This window comes from Musa acuminata, chromosome BXJ1-8 (assembly GCF_036884655.1).
Source record: "Musa acuminata AAA Group cultivar baxijiao chromosome BXJ1-8, Cavendish_Baxijiao_AAA, whole genome shotgun sequence".
In the NCBI taxonomy this organism is placed as follows: domain Eukaryota; kingdom Viridiplantae; phylum Streptophyta; class Magnoliopsida; order Zingiberales; family Musaceae; genus Musa; species Musa acuminata.
This window is the reverse complement of record NC_088334.1, coordinates 4778530-4803012: the sequence shown is the minus strand read 5'-3', so window position 1 is coordinate 4803012 and position 24483 is coordinate 4778530. Positions and strand designations below refer to the sequence as shown.

Genomic DNA, 24483 nt, shown 5'->3' with positions numbered 1-24483 from the left:
TGAAAAAAATTAGATTTTTCCCTAAAAAACATCTCGTTTCCAAAACTTTCTTTTTTTTCAACCTAATATCTGATTGATCGATACGATGTATCGATCAAATTATAATGTTTTTCATATTATGTTACAGTGTCTTCAATAACACTAGGGAAATATTATAATATAATATACAAAAATATTATATTTCAATGTATTGTATTATAATGTTTCTATATTATTTTATAATATTTTCAATGATACAATGAACACACTATAATACAATACAAATATATTATATAACAGTGTGTTTCTTGATATTATTGAAAATATTATAATATAACATAAAATTATATTATTGCATATATTATTCCAGTGAGAGACACTAAAATTTTTGACCATACTCTTGCCATCAAAATCAAGTAATAATAATAATAATAATAAAATAGCTTATTAACAAAAAAATCACTTTTTTGAGTTTTTCTTAGAGGTTTTGTACAAGATGATGAGGGTGCACACTCATGATCACCTTTGCTCACTCGTAAAGTCTATCATTTATCCAACAAAATTGATAAGATTCATCGTACCTTCGTTATCAGACGAGTTCGCTGGAGGAGGGGTAATGAGTGTGGCACAAGATGACGATGGATGAGATGGAAGGCAATAATCGATAGAGGTATATTGATATACTATATGTGATTTATTTAAAGTTGTAACATTATCTAAATATTTTTTAAATTTATTTATTTTTAATTAAACCCAAAATATCTAAAATATAAGTATTTTATAGAAAAATCACTCATAAATATGATGAAGTATACAATATAACAAAAAATAAATATATAAATAAACATATAAATAAATAAATACAATAAAAAAATATATATATATTTGTGTGTGTATAAAATATCTCCACGTTGTCACCATAGCACCGTTTCTTTCCTCTTATTCCCGGATCGGATCATTATCGGATGTAGGCCATATCCTACCCGATATATATATATCGTTACATCGTTTCTTTCCTCTTATTCCCGGTTCGGATCATTATCGGATGCAGGCCATATCCTACCCGTTCAGAAGCTACATATCACATGGGTATCAAGTGGCACATTCGGAATCACAAGTGACACGCGGATCCGTTTGGGAGCTTCTACAGACGAGAAAAGAAGAAGAGCGCGGGCGAGGTCGAATTCCATCGACTGCTCGAAGAATCACGACACACGAGAAGCGAAGAGAGACGGGCGACAGGATCGACACTAAGAAGACGAGGAAGAGAGGAGACTCTGTTGGGCTTCGGTTCGTGCGCTAGTCGAGGGTCCATGGTGGCGTCGGTGGCAGAGGAACCGCGACACGCCCCCGATCGCCGCGCGGAGCAGGCCAAGACCCTGGTCGGCGCCCTCAACCTCCTCTCGCGCAATCTCCCCCTCCCTCCCGATGTCTTCCGCGCCGTCTCCTCCATCTACCACGGCGATGAGCCGTCGGAGCTGCAGGAGATGGTGGAGGGCGGTGGTGCCCCAGTCTCCGCTGAATCGATTGCGGTCCGCGCCCTCTCCCTTCCTTTTTTGTCGATATATTTGAATCAGTCAGTAATCTTGGTTTGGATATAAATTAGGGTTTCAGCGAATTTTTCTTATACGAAGGACTTTGTTACCGACTAAGAATTATGCATCGTTGGGTTAATTATGCTAGAATGGTTATTCGAGATTTCAGAATCGGGTTAACTTTCACTTCTTGGATCATGTTTTTTGGCCTTGTTGTCGAGTTGATTGGTAAATCGTACAACGTTTTTGAGATGATTCCTGGTGTGTTTTTTTGAATGTGTCAGGCGGTGACGTTTATAGGCGTAGGCTGTTGAATATGTGTCTCGTCAACGTAGAATGAATAGATGGATTATTGCTCCTAAATATACACACCAGAGCCATTGATTGAAAAAGATAATTGGTTGGACAAGATGGAGCTGCTGGCAATTCTTTATTGGTTATTTTTTTTTAATGTTATTCATGTCTTGCATTTATTACATTTGTATTTCTTAAATAGCTAAGAGACCTGATGATATTTCTATTGCGACTTGGAAGAGTTTGGGAGATCAATGAATAGTTTGATTGACTAGTTTATCTAACAAAATTTTAAATATTTTTAAAAAATAGCTATTGAATGAAGAGCTTTTTAATACCAATGTATTTGGATGAGAGAGCTATCCAAAATCATCTTAATTATTAGAGATGGTTCTGAAATCCTTTGTAAAGCTAGATGGTTCTCCATCAGGAGGACTTTGAAATTGTGGCATTGGAAAAAGAATGAATGATTACTTTTTTAACTTTGAAATCGTGACACTAGAAAAAGAATGAATGCTTATTGTTGACTGTCATAAGTAATTCTATGGGGTAATAGGATCATGCTTCTAAGTATGTAAAGATCTTCATGATAAATTGAATGGTGGGTTTTTATGTGAATAAAAAAAGAGCTTTCATTGGAGCCCAAATGCTCCATCAGAATGGACTGTGCACACCAGCAGATATCCTGTTGGTTATCGAGGTCTGAACTCAATGGATGTGAGTTAGGCCAGAATCTGATTTCTCCTGTTTAGACAGAGAATCGTCATGCTTTTCTTGCCTCGGAAATTTGTACCGAGTGAAAAACTAGACAATTATTATACCTTGCTTATCGATACTGTTCTTTTGTTTGTGATATTCGTTTTTTTTTTCTGAACATGCTAACGCTTGTTGAGCCATGGTAATGATTGCAGTGTTGTGATGAAAGCACATTGTTGAACCAGAAAACTTAGTTTCTAAGATAATTTTCTACATCCCTATTTGAAGGTTATAATGCTTTCTGAAGTTCATAAGCTTGAACGTTATAAGCATCCCTCAATTTGTTCAGATGTTACTGCAACTCTTTCAATCAAGGTTACTTCCGGAGTACTTTTCAGTGTTTCGTTGTTTATATTTAAACATCCAGCATGAGGAGAATAATATGGCTGGCATAGATCCATTTTAGGATGATACCAGACATGTTGTAGTTGATTGTTCGATTTATAATTTTTAGAGACTGAAGACCGACTTTTTAACTGGAAAAATGGTTTGAGAGTAAAAGTGCATGTAAAATGAAGAGTGACGATTCATGGAAGGACGAGATCATGATCATGTTTGTCCCTTCATAAATTATTTATACATATGTTACACAGTTATGATGACCCAAGGATTGTACTTTGACATATTTTTTATATTTGTTATAATGGGTTTGACCCTTGGTACATTAATAGGGTTTCTCGATTGTGTACTAAGGATTAATGAGCAATCACTAAATTGTATATGTTCAGGACACTGGATTAATGGGTGATTGATGCAACCAGCTAACCCTTTTATTTTGTGTGCATTTGACAGAGTTGGTTTTCTGCCTTTTGTTTTAGCTTGTATTCTTGGTCATCATAATGGAGTTGGAATGATGTGCCAGCATTTAGACTGTTACTTTCATGCAGATTAATGGAGTGCCAGGCGAAGGTAGTTTGATAGTAGCGCTAGAGGATGTCTTGTTAAATCAGCAATCGACTCGCATGTGTAGTTCGGCGCTGAGAGAATCAAAAGAACGTCATTTCAACAGTCTCATTCAGCATCGTCTTGCAGAACTTGAGGGTAATTTTTATTATCAAGAGTTTGATTGCTTTTTTCTGTTTATTTTGAATCACTTGCATGGAATTTTTTCTCATGGATTTAATGTTTTTGCTTAAAAGTGTCCTGGTGTCTGAGACATCTTTATCATGCTGTACATGTACTTTTTTATACAGTTTGCTATAATTGTTTATCACTGTTTTGTTTAATCATTAATTCTTGTTGGCATCAATGCTATGCTACCAGAAAATAACAAATTATCACCTTTCACTCAAGGTTTTAAAATTTTGGTACTTGTACCCATGCCAGACCACAGAGTATGGAGTGCCTTAGCGAAAAAAGAAAAGATGCAGTAAAACTTTTGTTGGAGCTTCTTTTTCTTTTTTTCTTGTGCAATCCTGTTTCTGTGCATATGTATCTCTACGTGAATTTCCTCCAGTAGTCCAGTTATAGCTGTTAGTTTTGTTAGTTTTAGAAAATATAAACATTTGGTTTTTGATTGCTATAACATTGATCAACAGCATCGTAGCTTAAGTTTACCAGCTAGTTTATATGATTCTTGTAAAATGAAAAAGTTATTTCCATCTGATTTTATGAAAATATTTTCATTTGATATAGGATATTTGCTATATTATTTGGTTTGTTGGTAGATATATCTTTATTTTTTCAGCCAACTGAACGTGTCTGTTGAATCAGTATTACCATCGAGTAGGGGTGAAGATTTGCAAATGAAGTGCTTGCTTGAGCTGTATGGCATAAAGGTAATTTTGTAGCATTTATCATTTAAGGTTAAGCTTTTTGACATTCATCAGTCAAATAACAAGAATGAGTTGATGGTGTACTTAGAGAACCTGAACAGGCATTTTTGTGCTTATGTTTCATAGTACAACATTGATACTCACTTATTCTATACTTGGATGATTATTCCTTTTGGATATTCTTAATGCATATTATTTCTCTACTCTCTGAGTACTGTGATGCTTTTACTGTATTGATCAAGTGGCAAACAAGTGTCAAAGTGCTGCATGTCATGCTATTGCTGCCTGATGACAACATGGTATGTAGCTCATGTGCCTGTTGTTACAAGTACTAGCATGAGCGAATGCATGAAATCTACATGTTTGCATTTTACATGGCATATATCTGAGATGCTTGATTCTAGGAAGCCCCCATGGTATACATTTACACTGTGGGACATACATCTAGGTTCATAGCTGACATTTGCTTACGCAAAATGAAGTTCCATTGGTCATGTTAATTGTTATTAACATTTCTGATCAATGAGAGACTGAAAGTAGGTGATGGATAAACTTAGGTCTTTGTAAGGTGCAAGTATTATTAGTTGTTTGAGCGAATGCTATGTAAATGTGAAAAGGCAGCTCCTCTATTTAGGAGATTTAAGAGATCATTAAATGCTGAAAATAGTTGAATTAGTAGTGTTACTGCTTTGTGCTAAAATGAGTGCATTCAATATGAGGAATTGAGGTTGAGGATCATGTATGATTCTATTACTGGAAATGATAAGAACAGTAAATGGTTTCAATTTTTGCAATTTGGATGTTGCATCATTTGAGTGAGTTAGCATGATCAAGCAATTGGATCTAAACTTAGTTGCCTATGGAGTTTGCGAGTGCCAACCATAAAGTCAACTACAAGATGAAAAAGTGGTCAGAGGGTGCTGTGGGTTTCCTTGTATTGGCCTCTCAGACACCCAAGTCAGACATCTCCATTATGAAGGATGATGATTATAACTAAACTAGAGAGAAATAGTGTAGAGTATGTATGAGAGTGATGTCCAGGAGAGTCCTTACCTTCCATGTTTTAAAAAGCGCTAGGTGTCAAAACGTGCCAAGGTCCCAAAAAAGCCTAAGGCTTTAGGCGCCCGCTCGAGCAAAATGAGATGCTCTGAAATATTAAACTATAAAAATATATAATACAATTGATAAATATGATTAGGTGGACATTTCTTGCATGCTGATGCATTCTTGAAGTTCCCTACTTGATGCTGCTTTGCATGGAAAATGCTACATTTAGTAGTTTTATCACAGAAGATACAAGTAAATGCATTAGGATCTTTGGGATCCTTTAGATAATTGTATTCCAGGCAAAATCATTTTTTAAAATTTTTAATAGATCTTCTGAATTACTTTGTACACTTATCATTAATCTTGAACCTGAAACCCTAATAATAGTTCTAAATAAATAGATATTAACAATGCTAAATAGGGACTATTATATGGTAATAGTAGTTAACACTTAAATAGTAATTTTAATACTAGTTAAGGATCAACAATCTACTGTTAACAATATTTAATCCATTGTTAACAGTAGTTGGAGGGGGATAAAAGAGTCATCGATAGTGGAACGTGGGGAAGGAGAGAGCAATAGTGACAGAGGAACTTTTGGACGATGGCAACGACGACGGAGGAAGCTACGGACAATGGCAACTGAGACAGTGAAAGCTTTGGATGGCGACAGTGGTGGCAGCGATAGTTACGGACTACGACGTCGTGGGTGGAGGAAGCTTTAGATGTGTCTGTTGGTTGTGGTGAAGGAAGCTGTGGTCTTATCCCTCGGCGGTGGAAGGAGCTGCTCACAAAAGTAGCATCATTGGAGGGAACCACGCACGAAATCTATTTGGACTCATTCGTCGACGGCAGAGGAAGCATCAGACCTATGCATCGGCGGTGAAGTTGAGACGACTATAATACTCAATTAAAAAGAGAGAGAGGGGGAGGGGGGGGGGGGGGGGGGTCGCGAGGGGCAGGGTTTTATTGAACCGACTAAGCTACTGTTTAACCGAACTAGAGTTGATCATCTAGTTCGGTTGCTTTGCTTCAACTGGGTGCTTGCCCGCGCGCCTAGGCGGCGCTTTACTAAAGCGTGTCGGATGCGCTCGGCCCTCGCCTCACCTCACCCGAGCCCCTTTTTAAATTACTAATTACCTTACACTTATTAGGAGGTTTTGTCTATGTAGGTTTGTGCTAGGTTCTGATAATATCATATAGTTGATTAGATGGGCCTCCTAGATCACAAATTGGATGATATACAGAGGTTGAAAATGACCAAAGGTAACTTCATAGAAGCAGTTGTACAATTCAGTATCACCCTCACAATCGACCAAGTTTGTTACCTTATATTTAACTGGAAGATAAAATGATTTCATTTGGTCAATCCAATGAACTTAGACTTGAGATTTTGTAGTGGCTGCATTATGATCTCAACATTTTTATTTTATGAGATTTAGTGCTTTTTATGAACTTGGACTTGAGATTCTGTAGTGGCTGCATTATGATCTCAACATTTTTATTTTATGAGATTTAGTGCTTTTCTTGGTTCAAAAAAATTGATTCATTATTATCCTGCATGCAAGTTGTATCATTGTGGAATTATTCAATGAATAAAACTCTAGATGTTGTTTTAGTGTGCATTTGGGCTGTGCTTGACATATGTGTTACATGAATGTGGACTTTGAATAAGAGGTATATCCAAGTGAAGTTGTTCTTTGACGAGTCTATTTTGTACTTCTAATTGAAACTTGAAAATTTTAACCATAAATTATGTTTTCTGAAAAAATACATCTTCAAAGACTTACCGCATGACACATTACTGCTTAATATATAGGATAGTACATCGCATACTGGGAGCTCTCTAGTTAGATATTAACAGAAGATTCTTCTATATTAAGAGGATAAACAATCACATGCATTTGTCTTTAGAAGATATGCTTAATTTAATTAATAATGAATTTGCCAATATGTATTGCTTCATTGTATGTAGCATGTGAAGTTATCGTCATAACATGTTGCATTTTTGAATTACAGATCAATTAATGTTAGATGTAAATTAAATGTCTGTACATATATATAAACACACACATATATATGTATATATATGTATATGTATATATATATATATATGTATATGTATATATGTATATGTATATATATATATGTATATGTATGTATGACTATCACAAAGCTGTAATATGTAAGCAATAGAAAAATCCAAGTCAGTCTCAAAGATACAAAAGTCTTGCCTATGCTACAGTGTTAGGATCCTTTTTCTGAGCTTTTGAATAATATTTATTGAGTCTATTTAGTCCAATTGTTTATTGAGTCAGTTTGGTTCAATTAGAGTCAAGTAGAGGTTTATTTAATATTTATTTATTATTAGAGTTCAAGTCCTGATGAACTCTGGGTGAAACTCTATAAATAGGGATGTAACTGTTTCTTTTCAGTAATCTATGAAAAATACTATTTTTGTCTTTTGACAAACCCTAGGAGGTCGATCTCCTCGAAGCGATCAAGGAGGCCGATCCCTTCGAAGTGATCATCCCCTTTCTGTTCTTCTTTTTTACGATAATACTTTAGGGTCTTATCATTTGGTATCAGAGCGACGATAAGACTTTAGGGTCTTATCATTTGGTATCAGAGCAACGATCCTTGGCGCAGCCCGCCGCAGCCTTGCTTCCCTTCTTCCCCACCACCACTACAAGGCAACTCTTTCTTCACCGTTGTCGTTGTTTCCCCGGTCAGCGACCTTCGACCACCGCTCGACCTCCTCGCTGCCCCATCTCGTTCAAAAAAATAAAAAAAAAGAAAGAAAGAAAAAAGAAAAGAAAAACACGAGAGGAAGAAGAAGCCGCAGCCACCCCTGCGCCCCCTGCTTCCGGCTAGCCCACCCGCCGCTACTGCTCTCCGGCCAGCGCCCACCATCGCCCTGCTTCCTGGCCGGCAACCACCGCCGCCGCTGTTCCTCGGCCAGGAGACGACGCTGCCAGCGTCCATCTCAGCCCTACTGCCGCCGCCCGCCTCCCCTTGCGTCGCAGCGCAGTCGCTCGACCTCTCTTCGGCGATCGTTGGTGACGCTGCTCCCAGCCGCGCCACCATCGCTGCCTCTCCACCGTCGCCCACCTCCCCTTGGGTCGCAGCCGCAGCCGCCGATTGTCGCCCTCCTCGCGGCAACCGAAACAGGGCAACTCACGGATTGCCCTTGTTCCCAGCCGCGTCACCACCACTTTTCCTAGCCGCATCGCCGCCGCTCGATCACCCGGCCAGCGACCTCTTCTCCTTGCGTCCCCATCTCGCTCGAGCGAGAAGGACCGCCGGCACCGCAACCGTAGCCGCCGGTTGCCGCAGCCCCTCCTTGCAGCGGTTGCAGAAACAGAGCTTCCTCTGTTGCCGCAGCCCCTCGTCGATCGCAGCCACGCCTCGAGCGCCGTCGCCTTCCAGCCGACCCACCACCACTGCCAGCCACCGTGCGGCGACCGCTGCTCGCCTCCCAGCCGCCGCTCCCCCTGGCTCGGGCGAGAACAACCGCCGCCACTCCCCCTTGCTCTGCCCCCTTGTGACCGAGAAACAGTGCAATCCTCTTGCTGCTGCGAACGCCGGTTGCCACCACCGTCGCCACTGCTGCCCAGCCAGCGACGACGCTGCTCGCCGCCCAGCCTGCCACGACTGCTGCTGCCAGCCACCGCAGCCTTCACCTCAACCCCCTTGATCTGCACCGTTGCTGCAGCCCCCTTGCTCTGCATCTTTGCCGCAGTCGCCGGTTGCCACCACTGCAGCCTCAACCCCGGCCGCTTCAATGCCACCTCCCTCTTGTTCTGCCTCCGCTGCTGTAGTTGTTGGTTGGCATCACCGCAGCCTCAACCCGGCTGCTCGGCGATTGCTTCCTTGGGTCACAGCAGTCACAACCGTCACCTTTCAGCCTCGGCGCTCTCATCTCACACAGTGACAAAAACACAGGGCAGCAACTCTTCCTCCATCGCAGCCACCGCAGCGGCGAGTCCTTGCCGGCGCTGCCCCCAACCACATCACCATCGCTGCCTCCCAGCCCTCAGCAGCAGCGATCCGTCCACGCAGCGACTGCAACAAGCATCGTTGCCTCTCACCAGCGCCTCCTTCCGCAGTGTGACAGAAACAGAGCAACGCTGCCTTCCATCCGCGCCGTCACAGCCATTGCAGCGGTGAGCCCTTAGCGGTGTTGCCCTAGCCGCACCACCATCGCTGCCTCCAAGCCATCAGCAACAGCGATCCCTCTACGTAGCGACCGCAACAAGCATCGCTGCTTCCCACGCGGCGACCGTAGCTACATCCCTGCATCCTTGCAGCAACCCTTCATTCACATAGTGTTGCCACCGACTGCGTCACAACAGCAACACCGAATAGGGCAGTGATTGATGCCCTTGACCAACACCAAAAATAGGAGTTGAGATTACAGATTTGCAGTCTTATGAAATGACCACCGATAACTCAGTGAAAGCACAAATGGAAGCATTGGAAATTAGAATTGAGAACCGGTTACAAGAAGTACTTGATGATTTCAAAAAGGACTTACTGGGGAGCCTTAGTAAATTTCAACAAGGTGGGAGTTCAAGTTCTACATTGCACAGATCTGGAAATACTAGAAAAGGGCCCCAAGATTGTGACACAATCTACTCATATATGAAGGTGGATGGACAGCTCTCAAAAATTTGCCAGACTTCTACAGTGTTGGAATATCAGAGTAGGTTTGAAAGATTATCAAATCAAGCTAGAGATTGGTCGGAACGACAACTTCTGGATACATTTATTGAAGGTCTTATTTCAGAGATCCGGTGTGAAGTTAAGGCTCGTCAACCTCGCACTATGATAGCTGCGATCTCATTCGCACATCTACATGAGAAAAAAATCAATAGGGAAAATCATGGAAACAGAAGTGACAATAACCAGATGATCAGTAAGCCACCAGCCCTATCTATTCCCAACCAAAGCCTTGACACCCGAAGACTAACCCAAGAAGAATTTAAGGAAAGATTAGCAAAGGGTTTGTACTATGATGAAAAGTGGAGTATGGAGCACCGATGTAAACAAGGGCAACTTCTGATGATTGAGCCAATTAGAGAGGAACTGAAAGTAAAAGAGTTGGACTCCGATCATAAAGGTATGAAAACTGATGAAGATATTGAAGCCATCACACATACAGTGCATGCATTAGCTGGCTACACTAACCCACAAACTATGAAAATCGGAGGAACTTTGAAGCATCAACCTGTCACTATTTTGATTGATACAGATAGCACTAATAATTTTATGGACAGGAAAGTTGCAGTCCAATTAGCCCACCACATTGAAGGATGTGATATATTCGAAGCTGATGGACGAATTTTAACTTATGATAGTAAAGGCCAGGAATTTCTTACAACGATTATTACACTGAAAGATCAACCTATTGCTCACACTGTCAAAAAGTGGAGACCATACTTACTTGATCAACGGGTTGTGATGCGTTGCAGATAGCCTATGACTGAAGTGCTAAAAGACAAGCTCCCCGAGATTGATGCTGCTCAGTCTTGAGGACAAGGCTGATTTGAAGAGGGAGGAACTGTTAGGACCCTTTTTCTGAGCTTTTGAATAATGTTTATTGAGTCTATTTAGTCCAATTGTTTATTGAGTCAGTTTGGTTCAATTAGAATCAAGTAGAGGTTTATTTAATATTTATTTATTATTAGAGTTCAAGTTCTGATGAACTCTGGGTGGAACTCTATAAATAGGGATGTAACTGTTTCTTTTCAGTAATATATGAAAAATACTATTTTTGTCTTTTGACAAACCCTAGGAGGTCGATCCCCTCGAAGCGATCAAGGAGGGCCGATCCCCTCAAAGCGATCAAGGAGGCCGATCCCCTCGAAGTGATCATCCCCTTTCTGTTCTTCTTTTTTACGATAAGACTTTAGGGTCTTATCATTTGGTATCAGAGCGACGATAAGACTTTAGGGTCTTATCATACAGATCTCTGCCACTAGTGCTACTGTGCATAATTAGTGCAAGGGTTTCTAGTGTTGCACTGCAAAAGCTAATGTAGTATTAAATTTAGGGTAGCTGCTCATTTACCAAAGAATAATTGGACCATTTTGTCTTCTCTCTGGCATAAAACTTGTCCTTTGCTGACATAGTAGCAGAAACAAGTGATTGATTAATATGATTTTGTGTAGTTAGAAGTTTCACAAAGTTTGATTAATATATGAAAAATACTATTTTTGTCTTTTGACAAACCCTAGGAGGTCGATCCCCTCGAAACGATCAAGAAGGGCCGATCCCCTCGAAGCGATCAAGGAGGCCGATCCCCTCGAAGTGATCATCCCCTTTCTGTTCTTCTTTTTTACGATAAGACTTTAGGGTCTTATCATTTAGTATCAGAGCGACGATAAGACTTTAGGGTCTTATCATACAGATCTCTGCCACTAGTGCTACTGTACATAATTAGTGCAAGGGTTTCTAGTGTTGCACTGCAAAAGCTAATGTAGTATTAAATTTAGGGTAGCTGCTCATTTACCAAAGAATAATTGGACCATTTTGTCTTCTCTCTGGCATAAAACTTGTCCTTTGCTGACATAGTAGCAGAAACAAGTGATTGATTAATATGATTTTGTGTAGTTAGAAGTTTCACAAAGTTTGATGGACAATTTCTATTATAATGAGTCAATATATGATATGTAATTAATATTTACATTTTCCTTTGTGACTAGATGCTGCTTTCCTTCATTTCTGGTTAACATCTTTTCTTTTTTTTAGCTTGTAGACTTGCAGAGGAAGGTGCGGTCTCAGGTGAGTGCAGAATATTGGTTGCACAAAAAATGTGCACATCCTGGAAAGACATTGTTTGACTGGGGAATGATGAGATTGACATATCCATTTAACATGTATGGAACTGGAGATAGTTTTGCAATGGAAGCCGATAATCGTCGTCGGAAGAAAAGATATGTAGAGGTTCTCTACTGCTATCACCTTAAGTAACTTTTAGAAATCTTTTCTTGTTCTTGTTATTTAAAAGGGACAAAAAGATACATATCTCACTAGAGGATTCTCATGCAGAGGCTGTCAAAATTAGAAGAGGATGAAAAGAACCAGGCAGATATTGGCAAGAGGAAATTTTTTGCTGACGTTCTTAATGCTGCCCGTGAGTTTCAGTTACAAACACAAGCTGTTTTGAAGAGACGGAAACAGCGGAATGATGGGGTTCAGGTTGTGATTATGTTTAATTTCATTTCTTTACTTAACCTTTTTTTTCTGAAAATTCAATTTGATGTATGAGATGTTGCTAAGTATGGCAAAGCCGCTAAGAGTCTGTGGTCTGCTTTTCTTTGGTTTGTCCTAAGTAAGCAAGCTATCCTCGCTGTAATTAAGAGTCAATAGGCATTTCTGTTGCAGCTTGACATGTCTGCAATTTGCCTGAACATAATTCTATAGCAGATGGTGCCGAGTGGAAATTAGCTGCTTAGCAGAGCTTGATGCCTTTTTGTTAAGTGATTTTTCACATATATTTGATCATTCAAAATAATGTTTTCTCATGAACATTTAGAAATTCACAAGACAAAAAGGTGCTAATTGGTGTTGCTATAGTATAATTTCTGTTGTATTTTATTCAAAAAAATTTCCATGTTTGGTTGGGACACTCTGAGTTGTTCTTTGGCAATGTAGGCATGGCATGCACGGCAAAGGCAACGTGCTACACGTGCTGAGAAGTTGAGGTTCCAAGCATTAAAAGCAGATGACCAAGAAGCTTACATGCGGATGGTAGAAGAAAGCAAGAATGAACGCTTGACAATGCTTCTTGGAAAAACAAATGAACTTCTTGTTTGTCTTGGAGCTGCTGTACAACGGCAAAAGGACGCAGAACATACTGATGGGGTTGAAGCTGTGAAAGACTCGGGTACCAATAGTCTTCCACACATCTCTATCTCTAAGAATGAAACCCCTGAGGGATTCTCTCTAGGCAACGGTGATGATGCTGTTGATGTGAAGTCTAATCAGAACATAAAAGCCACTGATTTGCTTGAAGGACAACGTCAGTATGACTCTGCTGTTCATTCAATTCAGGAAAAGGTACAGTAAGGGCAATGTTTACTATGATCTTTCTAAATTATGTCATGAAAACAAATTATTTATACATCAATTTTAGATTGTCTTTGTGGTGTATGTTGGACCCATCATTATCTTATTCAGGTGATAAACCTAGCTTTCTTTAAGTAATTTTGCAACCATTTCTCTGCTACAACTTTTGTTGTTTTAACTCACTTAAGAGGGTTAAGAAAGAGTCTGGTAATAAGTTGTGTTAACAATTAGGGATGTCTCTTATTTTGTGAAAGCATATTACATGGTAAAATGAGATTGTGGATGTTAAAGAGTATTGCCCTCTGTGAAAAGAATGTTATTGTTCTCTCTGTGTTTGTTTGTTTGTTTGCATGCATTAATGTCTTCTTTCTCTTCTACTATTTTTGTGTTTTTCTTCTTAGTAAACTGAATATATTAATAGAGGTCTTATATTACTTTTGGAAATCCAAACTTAACCTTTATTTGGGTCAACTAGGAGAGGATTGTTAAATTTCAAACCAATGATTTCAATAGGCGCTCGGGCGCTCGCCTAGGCGCTTGGGCGAGGTGAGGCAAGGCCCGAGCGCCTCATTTAATGTCCAGGCGATGCGCTTCAAAGAGGCGCCACCTGGGCGCTCGCCCGAGCCCAGGCGTTGGGCGCTTCGAGCGAGCGCCCTGGTTAAACCAGACGACCGAACCAGTGTTTTAGGTTTGGTTCGATCGAATTTGCGTTAGTTGGTTCAATCGAACCAATTAAACCACCGATATCAGCCTCCAACATCCCTCTCGCGACTTCTCCAGCCCTAACCCTGCTCGCGATTCCGTCGTCGATATTTCCTCTCCGCTGTCGCTACCTCTCTCTGCTGTCGTTGCCTCTCTCCGCTGTCGTTGCTCTTCGTTGCCACTGTCGCTACTCGCTGCTACCACTATCACTGCTCGTCGCTACCGTTGCTCGCCGTTGCCACTATCACTGCTCACTGCTGCCACTGTTGCTGCTACTCATTGCTACCGTTACCGCTGCTCTCAGTCAGCAGCCTCGATCTTACTCTTACTCACTCTCTTCTTACATCGACTCGATTTAGTATATTGTGAACAATATACTATTAACTGCATATTGATAATAGTATTTTTTTATTTATTAGATTAATAATATCATATTATTATTTAAATAATTATATTTATTAATTATATTATATATTTTTATATTTTAGTGTCTCACTTTGCTCGGGCGAGCGCCTAGCGCCTAGCGCTTTTTAAATCACTGTTTCAAGTTGGATTTCCTGTTTGCTTGGAGCAATTGAAACTATTTACGTAAATTTATCAAGAATCAAGGCATGATGTACCCAGATCTTGCTGGCACTTCACCATTCCATGCATGAAGGCCTATCTCAGGGCAAGTTAGTGCATGTGGTGCCATAACAAGACCTGATGAGATGAAATGCAAACATTGAAATGCACCTCCTTTCCATGCCTATGTTTCACGGCCAATATATAATATGGGATGATCAGTACATATGTATATGTGATTATGTGTAAACAAGGATAGGTGCAGAAACAATATCCGACATGGAAGAATTGAAATCTTTGATGTTAGATTTTATGTTTTCTAGAATGCTTGGTTTACGTTGATAGAATTAAATGAAGCAAGATATTTTATGTGCTTATTGGCATAACTGTTTTATATATGATGATGTCTGGTTGCTTGTAATTGTATTTTCTTTTATAACCTTCAAGTTTGATCTAACTTTGACTCTAGCAAAGGACGGTAAGTCAAGTGATATTTTCATCTTTCTCAAGATTGTTGAAGCATGAAATTGATCCAAGTCTGACCATTGCCTCTTGTTTTAAGTGCATAACAATTGAATTGTATCTCTTAATGAGTACATATATATATACACACCATGATGAGGGTGAGTCTTGGTGTTATGATGTGTTACTTATCAGAATCCAGATGTGATGGGTTTAAATTACAGAATAAATATTTCTGTAGGTAGAAGTAAGGCTGAATATCACAAAATCTGCATTGACCGATGCATCACAGAGTGGGCTGTCCTTTTTCTTACACCAGAATATTAGTGACAGTTTTCAATCACTGAATAATTAAACAGATGAGTTTGATATGTTATTATGTGGTAGTCATTTCTTCATTTATTAGAAAACTTAATTTAACAAGGTCTAATTTAGCTCTCACAGTGGTTCCACTTGGATACTTATATACTTTCAGAACTTCATCTATTGTTACTGAGGTGCATACAGAAGTTATTGACTTTCAAGTCCTTTCAGATCTTTACGTCTTGAATGAGAATCTTTTAGTGCTATGTCTTAAGTATCCTTCAGGTTTGGATTGAAAAGGCTGAAATTCATAATGTTCACAAGGTCTTATGATATCAGTTGCAAACATATTTTCACCAATAGAGAATGCAATTCTTTTTATGCCCTGTTTGACATGGGGATTTTATGGGCTTTTCCCCTTGACATCCCAGGATTTCACCCATACGCCTCCTCATGCCCACCTAGGATTGGGAACTTAGAAATTCTGGTTAGCTGCCCAATATACAGGGATTTGGGTTCTAATTCCAACGATAAGAATCTTGGGAACAGTAGAATAAATATAAATCCCTCCAGCTAAACACAAGAACAAGTTGGAAAATGAAAATTCTAGGTTGAGATTTTGAAAATGTGGCTAAAGACAAGTTGAGGAATTCTATTGGAATTCAAATCTAATATTGTAACATATGAAAAATTTTAGGCATATGATCCCCATACCAAACAGGGCCTTTGGAGTACATTGTCGCTGAAGAATGCCATTTTTAGCTCCAGTTGTGGGTGTGCGACAAGAAATGTCTCTTCAGTTGGCCTTCTTTGACGCTAGGTACAGATATGGACAAGACGATTCACAAATGGTTTTATCTAATACATATTTTTCTTTTGTAATTTTGCACTGCTGGTACTCTATTTAATTGCATAACCTTCAATGAGATGTGAGTACTAATCTTCAAATCTCTGGCATGTCCTAGGTAACAGAGCAGCCATCGATGCTTCAAGGTGGGGAACTAAGACCTTACCAATTAGAAGGACTACAGTGGATGCTTTCCTTATTTAACAACAATCTAAATGGTATTCTGGCTGATGAGATGGGTCTAGGAAAGACAATCCAGACCATTGCACTAATTGCATATTTAATGGAAAATAAGTGTGTTACTGGACCCCACTTGATTGTAGCTCCAAAGGCTGTGTTGCCAAATTGGATTAATGAATTTTCAACTTGGGCACCAAGGTGTGTACCTTGTCTTGAAAATAATTTAGATTACAGATGCCTCATTTCTCTTACATTTTTGTTCTCTTATTGGCACAGTATCGTGGCTGTTCTATATGATGGGCGCCTTAATGAGAGGAAGGCGATGAGGGAAGAGTATTCCGGACAAGGCAAATTTAATGTGATGATCACACACTATGATCTGATAATGAGAGACAAAGCTTTTCTAAAGAAAATACACTGGTATTACATGATTGTTGATGAAGGACATCGCCTGAAAAACCATGAGTGTGTTCTTGCCAAGACACTCATCTCAGGGTATGGTTCCCTTCAGAAACTGAATTTGATGAAGTCAATATATTTATGTTTGTTCAATACTAATTTTTCCTCTTTTTTGGGAAACAAAAATTAATCCTGCAAGTCTGCTACTTGGATGGAAAAATACAAGACTACATTTAGCTTGCTCAATGGAATATTTAAAATTTGAAAAAGGGAAAGTTTTGTTTTGACAAAAGAATATATGCACCTATGAAATCATTTAATGAACACTATGAGGATTGGTTGTTTATTCAAGATTATCTCAAGTGTTATAAAAGGAACCCTCACCTTCAAGACTTTCACCAAGCAATATATGATCATCATCTTCTTTGAAGTGCTCTTGTTGCGAATTGATTAAGCAAGGTTTGATAGATGGGTTCGCTAAAATCAATCATGCATAGAGTTAAATAGAGCAAAGCAGGGGACAGTAAGTGAAGTTCCATTGCAAGTTTAAGATTTTAGCTGTCTTAGTGATAATGTTAGGCTGTAGATGAAACCTATTTGCTATGTTGATATAGTATAGATGAAAACTATTTGCTATGTTGATATAAAGAAGCACAAATGTATTTAGTTCTTTAGACTAGCCAACTTACAGTGACAAGTTCTGAGTTTGCCTCCTCGGCTCCATACGTGAGCTAAGTCTGTGAAGGATAAATGCAGGGGATCTATCCTATAGAACAATTGAAAATGCCTAATACTAATAGAATCTTAATAAATTTATTTCTTACAAAATCTAGATAGTCTACATGTCCATTGAAGCCCTTGAAATTATGTCTTTTAAATGTTGGAAGTTCTAGATGTAGGAAATTTGAAACTCTAGAAGATTGATGGTGGAGAATAAGAAACTATAGTGAAAAATAAAGCATGAAACAAAACCTTGGAATTAGGAAATTGACTCATTTTTTAGCTTACATAGTATAGTAATTCAATGGCGGCAATGTTGGTCCCAAGCCCAGATAAAAAAGGTGAAAGGTTGCGTTAAATCACTGACAACCAGCATAAAACTGTATCAGATCTTATGAACATGGATTTTAAGGCTTTTGACATATTTCAATGATGGTAAAAGATCCATGTATCCGACCCTAAATAATCCGGACTTACAACTTTGTTGTTGTTATTGTTGTGTGGTATAGTAGTTCAATCTCATGGTTGTCTTAAGTCTCTTGACCGTACCATGGTTGAGTAGATTAACCATAAAACAATGTACCATATGTTTTGAGTTATTAGGCATCATTTTGCAAATGTGAAGAATTGAATGGCTAATATGCAAATATCATTTTTTAGGTGCGTAAACAAAAAAATGCCACTTTTACCTGGGATTCTAGATCTTGCATGTATGCCCTTCAAGGGTCTAATTGGGTTGTATTTGTGAAATGTTTTAACATCTCTTGTTTATATGGAACCTAAAGGGATATAGGCAGAAAGATGGACCTTCTTTTTTACACAGTTTTGAAATCAATGATTGAAATTTCGTACCGTACCAGGCGGTATTATTCAAAATTAGATGGAACTTATTTTTGAACACATAAAAAAGTTTTTTTTTTACAAAGGGCAAGTGGTGAAGACGGGATTTGATCACAAGACGTTGTGGTCATGTGACAAAGTCTTTTACCAGCCGCTAGCTAGCACCTTCATAAATTTCAACTTGCTGCATGAGGCTTGTGTTTGGCTAGTTCTTACTCGTGCATGTTGCTATGATATTTATTACTTCATCGATCCTATTCTTGTTTCTAGGGAGGAAAAAGACATTTCAAAATTTCACATCACATCATTATATACCTAGTATGAATTTCTATCCTGGAGATAAAGGATCTTACCTCGTTGTGAGATTTCTTTTCTCGATTAATAAAAGCTGATATCTTTGTTCTGAATTCAGATTAAGCTCTTTGCTTCTGTGAGGAAATAATGCTTAAGAAATATGTTTCTACTTTCTAGATCCTTGTAGTTTGTCCCTTAGTAAATCCTGAGGTCATCCCTTCTTCTTTTTTTTCTTCACTATGTTGATTTTCTAGTATTGTCTATTGCTTATGAAAACTAGGTGTCATTATATGCAGCTATCATATACGTCGCAGACTACTTTTGACTGGTACTCCGATACAGAATAGTTTGCAGGAGCTGTGGGCATTACTTAATTTCCTTCTTCCTAGCATATTTAATTCAGTACAGAATTTCGAGGAATGGTTCAATGCACCCTTTGCAGACAAATGCGAAGTAACTCTTACTGATGAAGAAGAGCTCTTGATTATTCGTCGATTACATCAAGTACTTGCCAGCAACTGTCATGTTTCATTTCACCATTATCATAGTCTTATTATAATAGTAATAATAATAATTATTATTATTATTTTATGATAGTCTATATTCTTAATGTTTCTTTATTCCTCAGGTTATAAGGCCTTTCCTTCTTAGAAGGAAGAAGGATGAAGTGGAAAAATATCTTCCTGGGAAAACACAAGTTATACTAAAATGTGATTTATCTGCTTGGCAGAAAGCTTATTATCAGCAGATCACTGACATTGGAAGGGTTGGACTAGAATCTGGTATGTTAAGAGTCAATTTTCTGGTTTCTTAAAATTGTTCTAAATGACATCTTTTGGTGTTGCTTCATATTGTTCTGCTCACTGGTTAATACTTTTAGGCAAGGTTCGCCATACTGTTTGGTACAGGCAGTATATACCAGTCCGATAAAGGACCAGTATTGGTGGTATCGTGGTACATCGGTACGTCCTCATGTATCATGTGTCACTCGATACAGCTTGGTACAGTTCGGTATGTATCATATCGACAGTTGGTTAGTACACAGAGACGAACCGGTAAGACGAACCGTGCTTTTGGGTTAAGTTGGATTAGGAATAAAGAACAAGGTTGCAAAATCTTTTATTAAACAAAATGATTCAACAAGGACTAATTTGAAGGGATAATATAGTTTTAGATAACACAGAGAGAAAAGAAGGAATAAATACAGGCCTGAGATGGTCTTACACAACTAATATATTGTGAGAAAATATAATTTTATATTTATTCAACCATGTCTTTTGTTACAAACCCTTTCCTCATTTGTATAGGCCTCCAAGAGAAAGGAAATCTTAGCAAAGAAATTCTAAAATTTTTAGTCGAGTAATAAAATTAATCATATCATCTTCTCTGGCTAGAGAAATTCACATTTCCTTCTTGTTTAGGTAGATGATTTTTCTAATGCACGAGATCTTTAATTGAAAAAAGAAATCATCACATGAATACCTTCTCATCTACTTGCGGGTCAGCTTCCTTTTTTCTCAGGCAGAAGATAGTCTACAAACTAATTACATTTTTGAAAAAAAAAAAGAACAACCCTTAAAACCAAATTATTCCAAAGACAGCAAAATGGCTTATGCATCACATTTGCTATTCTATGGTGGTTTTATTAGAATGCAATTAAAACTGGCAAAGGAGATGATGACCTTGGAAGAAATTAAAGAACAATCTTTCATCAATTTTATCAACCAATCTATTTTATACTTGAAAGACTTTTCACTTCTAATTTGGATTGGTTGTGTAGAGCAGAAGTTATTTGAGATTGTTCCAGCCATATTGAGTTTTCTGATTGATTACCTACCTTGTGTAAGTATCTGAATATTTTATGCCAAATTACTGGCAAGAAAAATTTGGTAAGAGAGCTTTCTGTGAAACTTGGGACATCCAGACTCCAGTTGGGAGCTGTAGAAATCTTATTTATATTTCTAATTTCTGGTTTTGGCATTTAACTGGACTGATTTATGTTTGTAGTAGTCTTTCTATGTTAGCTATGGTGCAACAGTGTTACTAGTCTGAAATGTTAAGACTGACTTGTTAGATATAGGCACATGCAACACAAAATCAGTAGAAAAGTTAGTCATTCACCGAAGAATTTGATCTATTGTAAGTTTTATAGTTAAGGGACATGAGCTTTTCTTTGGTTTTCTCTTTATTTCCTTCCAGATCAGTGAGAACACTTATCAAATTTAAAATGCTAGAGTTGTGACTGTTATATGCCCATTTCGCAAGGACCCATGTTGTAGATACTGGATAAATTGGGAAAATAAAATGTGTGTAGTTTTGGCTTCTCTCTTTCAAGATTTCTGTGTCCTCATTCTTCAAAATCCACTCTTTTGTAACTTTATTTGGTGCAACTACTGGCTGTTGGTTAATCGTTGCTGGATGCTTATTTTTACCTTATATAATCTTAACCATTAACATGGCTGGCATCCCTGAGTTGATTGTGGATTTAAACTTGTAATTATTTGAATTAGATACTTTTGATTAAGGATCAAAAAGCTGGTGGCCCGACTAGAACTGCACTTGGGTAAAAATGGCATAACTGTGTATTGACACAGCAATCAGTGGAAAAGAGAGAAAAAAGGAAGCTGAAAACAATCAAAATTTATGTAATGAGCTCTCATGCTTGTGATTGCTATTCCTCGAGCGTTTGCTTTAAAAGTTGTTGCTGCTGTTTTGCCATTGTGATTTTCCTTTGAGCCCTTATCCTAGTATTCTAATGGTTTAGATGTTATGAACCCTCGAACAGGTTCACTAACAAAATCCCTGAATGGTCTTGAGGAATATCGTGGCTGACTATGTTCTACCTGCTGATGTTCACTTCAACTAATGAATACTGGTCTGCATGGTTGTTACAGGCCATTTTTTAAAATTCTTGCTTTTGATGCGCCCTCTGGATGATTTCGCTAAAAGAGGGACAATTTTTTTCTTTATTAACTCAGAAGAGTCTCTATAATCTAAAGATTCTGTTCTGTCGGCCACCTGTCTTGGAGATGCTATAGTTGTACATCATATACAATATATGTAGTTTTCACTTATTAATAAATGTTTATGCTGATGTGGGGTTATTCACAAAATGCAGGCATAAAGTCAAAGAGCCTTCAGAACTTGTCGATGCAACTTAGGAAGTGCTGTAATCATCCTTACCTTTTTGTAGGAGATTATAACATGTGGCAAAAGGAGGAAATTGTCAGGGCATCAGGAAAGTTCGAGTTGCTCGATCGTTTACTTCCAAAACTGCAGAAATCTGGTCACAGAGTTCTCCTTTTCTCACAGATGACTCGTCTTATTGATATCTTAGAGATTTATTTGCAGTTACATGGTTTTAAATACCTTAGGCTTGATGGGTCGACTAAGACAGATGATAGAGGAATGTTTCTCAAACAGTTCAATGCACCAAACTCTCCATATTTTATGTTTCTTTTGAGCACTCGAGCTGGTGGGCTTGGATTAAACTTACAGTCTGCAGATACTGTTATAATTTTTGACAGTGATTGGAACCCCCAGATGGACCAACAAGCAGAAGATCGAGCACATCGAATCGGCCAGAAGAAGGAAGTCCGTGTCTTTGTCTTGGTCAGCGTTGGATCAATCGAGGAGGAAATCCTGGAACGTGCAAAGCAGAAGATGGGTATAGATGCAAAAGTGATCCAGGCAGGGTTGTTTAATACTACGTCCACTGGTCAGTATTTATTTTATAAAATGCCATAATACCTCAGTTATTAAGTTTTTATATATTTTCTTAAGACGAGTTTTGACATAATGATGATGTGCTGCTGGTTTTACCTTCCAGCGCAGGACAGGCGAGTGATGTTGCAGGAGATCATGCGGCGTGGCACAAACTCGCTGGGAACTGATGTGCCAAGTGAGACAGAGATCAACCGCCTTGCAGCAAGAACCGAAGAGGAATTCTGGCTGTTTGAGAAGGTGGACGAAGAGAGACGACAAAAGGAAAGGTATAAATCAAGGCTGATGGAAGAAAAGGAGGTGCCCGATTGGGTATATCATAAAACAAATCAAGAAAAAACCAAAGAGAGTATTGGCGTGGATACACGAAGCGGTGAGGTCACTGGGAAGAGACGGCGTAAGGAGGTTATTTATACTGATTTATTGAGTGATGTCCAGTGGATGAAAGCTGTGGAAGACGGAGGAGACTTGTCAAAGTTATCATCTGCAGGAAAAAGGAGCAGGTTCCTGTTTGGTACACATGAATCTGGAGAACAGCCATCTGAATCTGACGAAGTGGTAGGGCAAAATATGCCCAAGGAAAAGAAAATGGACTCCATGGTTTCTGTGGGTGTCAGCGATGATTCAAGCAAAAAACCAGTAAAATACCAATCTGGAAATTTACCTGACAACAAAGATGAAGAAGGGGATGCCGGCGGTTGGCAGGAGAAGATCATTACATGGAGGTCTCACAAGAGAAAACGCTCGAGCCATGGTGTCTCAAGTTCAGCATCTGACATATAAGGATAATAGAACTTTATCCCGGTTGAATTTGGCTTAGATCAGTTAGAAGACATAGTCAAACAGTAAGAAGTTAGTGTTTATTGTTCTAGTAGCCTAGTGGTGTGTGTATACTTTCTTTGTTGTTCTATGAGCTTAGGAGGAGCACTGTGCAAGCCGAGGCAGTTTATGGTAAATCAACCTCTGCATGTAAATTAGGGATTCATGTAGTCAGCTGTCATTGCTGCATTGTATGTGAGATAATTAGGTGTTCTGGTCATGAAACATAGGTTTTGTACCATGTTACGTAGCAGCAGCATCTCATTTATACAGAATGTGTGAATTAGCATTTTTAACCGCTGCATCACTTACGATTATTCTGTCAGAAAAAGAAGTCAGCACTAGTTTCTTCTAACTATTATTGTTACCTCCAATCAACGTAGATCTACTTTATGTTGCAGGGAAGCGGCCATGACGATCCTGTGGCTGCAAGAAAGATGATAGCTAGAGGGCGCAGCATCATTACCTACCTGTCAGGTTTGAAATCGTTTTCACAGCCCTTATTTTGTTTTGTGTTCAGGTTCAGAACTATGTTTCTCTTTTTGTCCGAGTACATGCCGTTTACGGGATGGGATGGTTTCTCCTACTTTTCTCATCATAAACACGAGATTGTGCTTTTTTACCTTCGTTTATGTTCTCCGTACACCGTAGATGATCATTGGTTGTTTTACATGGTCTTAAATTTGTGGCATATGCGACGGATTAGTTATATCAGAAGGTGGTACCGAACGAAGGATGTGAATCCGTTCCCTCTTTTGGAGCCGATATGCTGCACGAACAGTCCCTATTTTGGATGGTCCAATCCAACCCAATCCAATCATATATGCAATATATTCTTATGCACCCATCATGAGATCCTTTCATCGTGCACGGCTATCATCCTCCATCCTCTTCGTCGACTATCTCCTCTCCTTTCTTCTTGTATTCCTCCACAATTTCTTCTTCTTCTTCCATTCTCTTTCTCTTGTATTTTTCCTCCACATCTTTTCATCCTTCCTCCACTCTTTCTTCTTCTTCTTCTTCTTCTTCTCTTGTATTTTTCCTCGCACATCTTTTCATCCTTCCTCTTACCGTATGTTGGTATGTACTGATTCAATCAGGGACAGATACGTACCAAAATCGTGTTCTTTGGTTGCATGTGATCTGCAGTTCTATGCACCTCCATGGCTGC

General features: G+C 38.8%; 1 protein-coding gene across 1 annotated transcript; it reads left to right on the top strand.

Annotated features, from left to right (window-relative positions):
- The first annotated feature begins 1097 nt into the window (after nucleotides 1-1097).
- LOC103993653 (probable ATP-dependent DNA helicase CHR12) lies at nucleotides 1098-23608 on the top strand. Its single transcript, XM_009413800.3, has 12 exons — nucleotides 1098-1511; nucleotides 3452-3605; nucleotides 4278-4342; nucleotides 12140-12334; nucleotides 12440-12589; nucleotides 13046-13450; nucleotides 16456-16715; nucleotides 16794-17012; nucleotides 19067-19274; nucleotides 19399-19552; nucleotides 21889-22488; nucleotides 22600-23608. Exons 1-12 carry the CDS (start codon nucleotides 1293-1295, stop codon nucleotides 23274-23276), a joined length of 3306 nt encoding a protein of 1101 aa, XP_009412075.2. The 5' UTR covers nucleotides 1098-1292; the 3' UTR covers nucleotides 23277-23608.
- The last annotated feature ends 875 nt before the right edge of the window (nucleotides 23609-24483 follow it).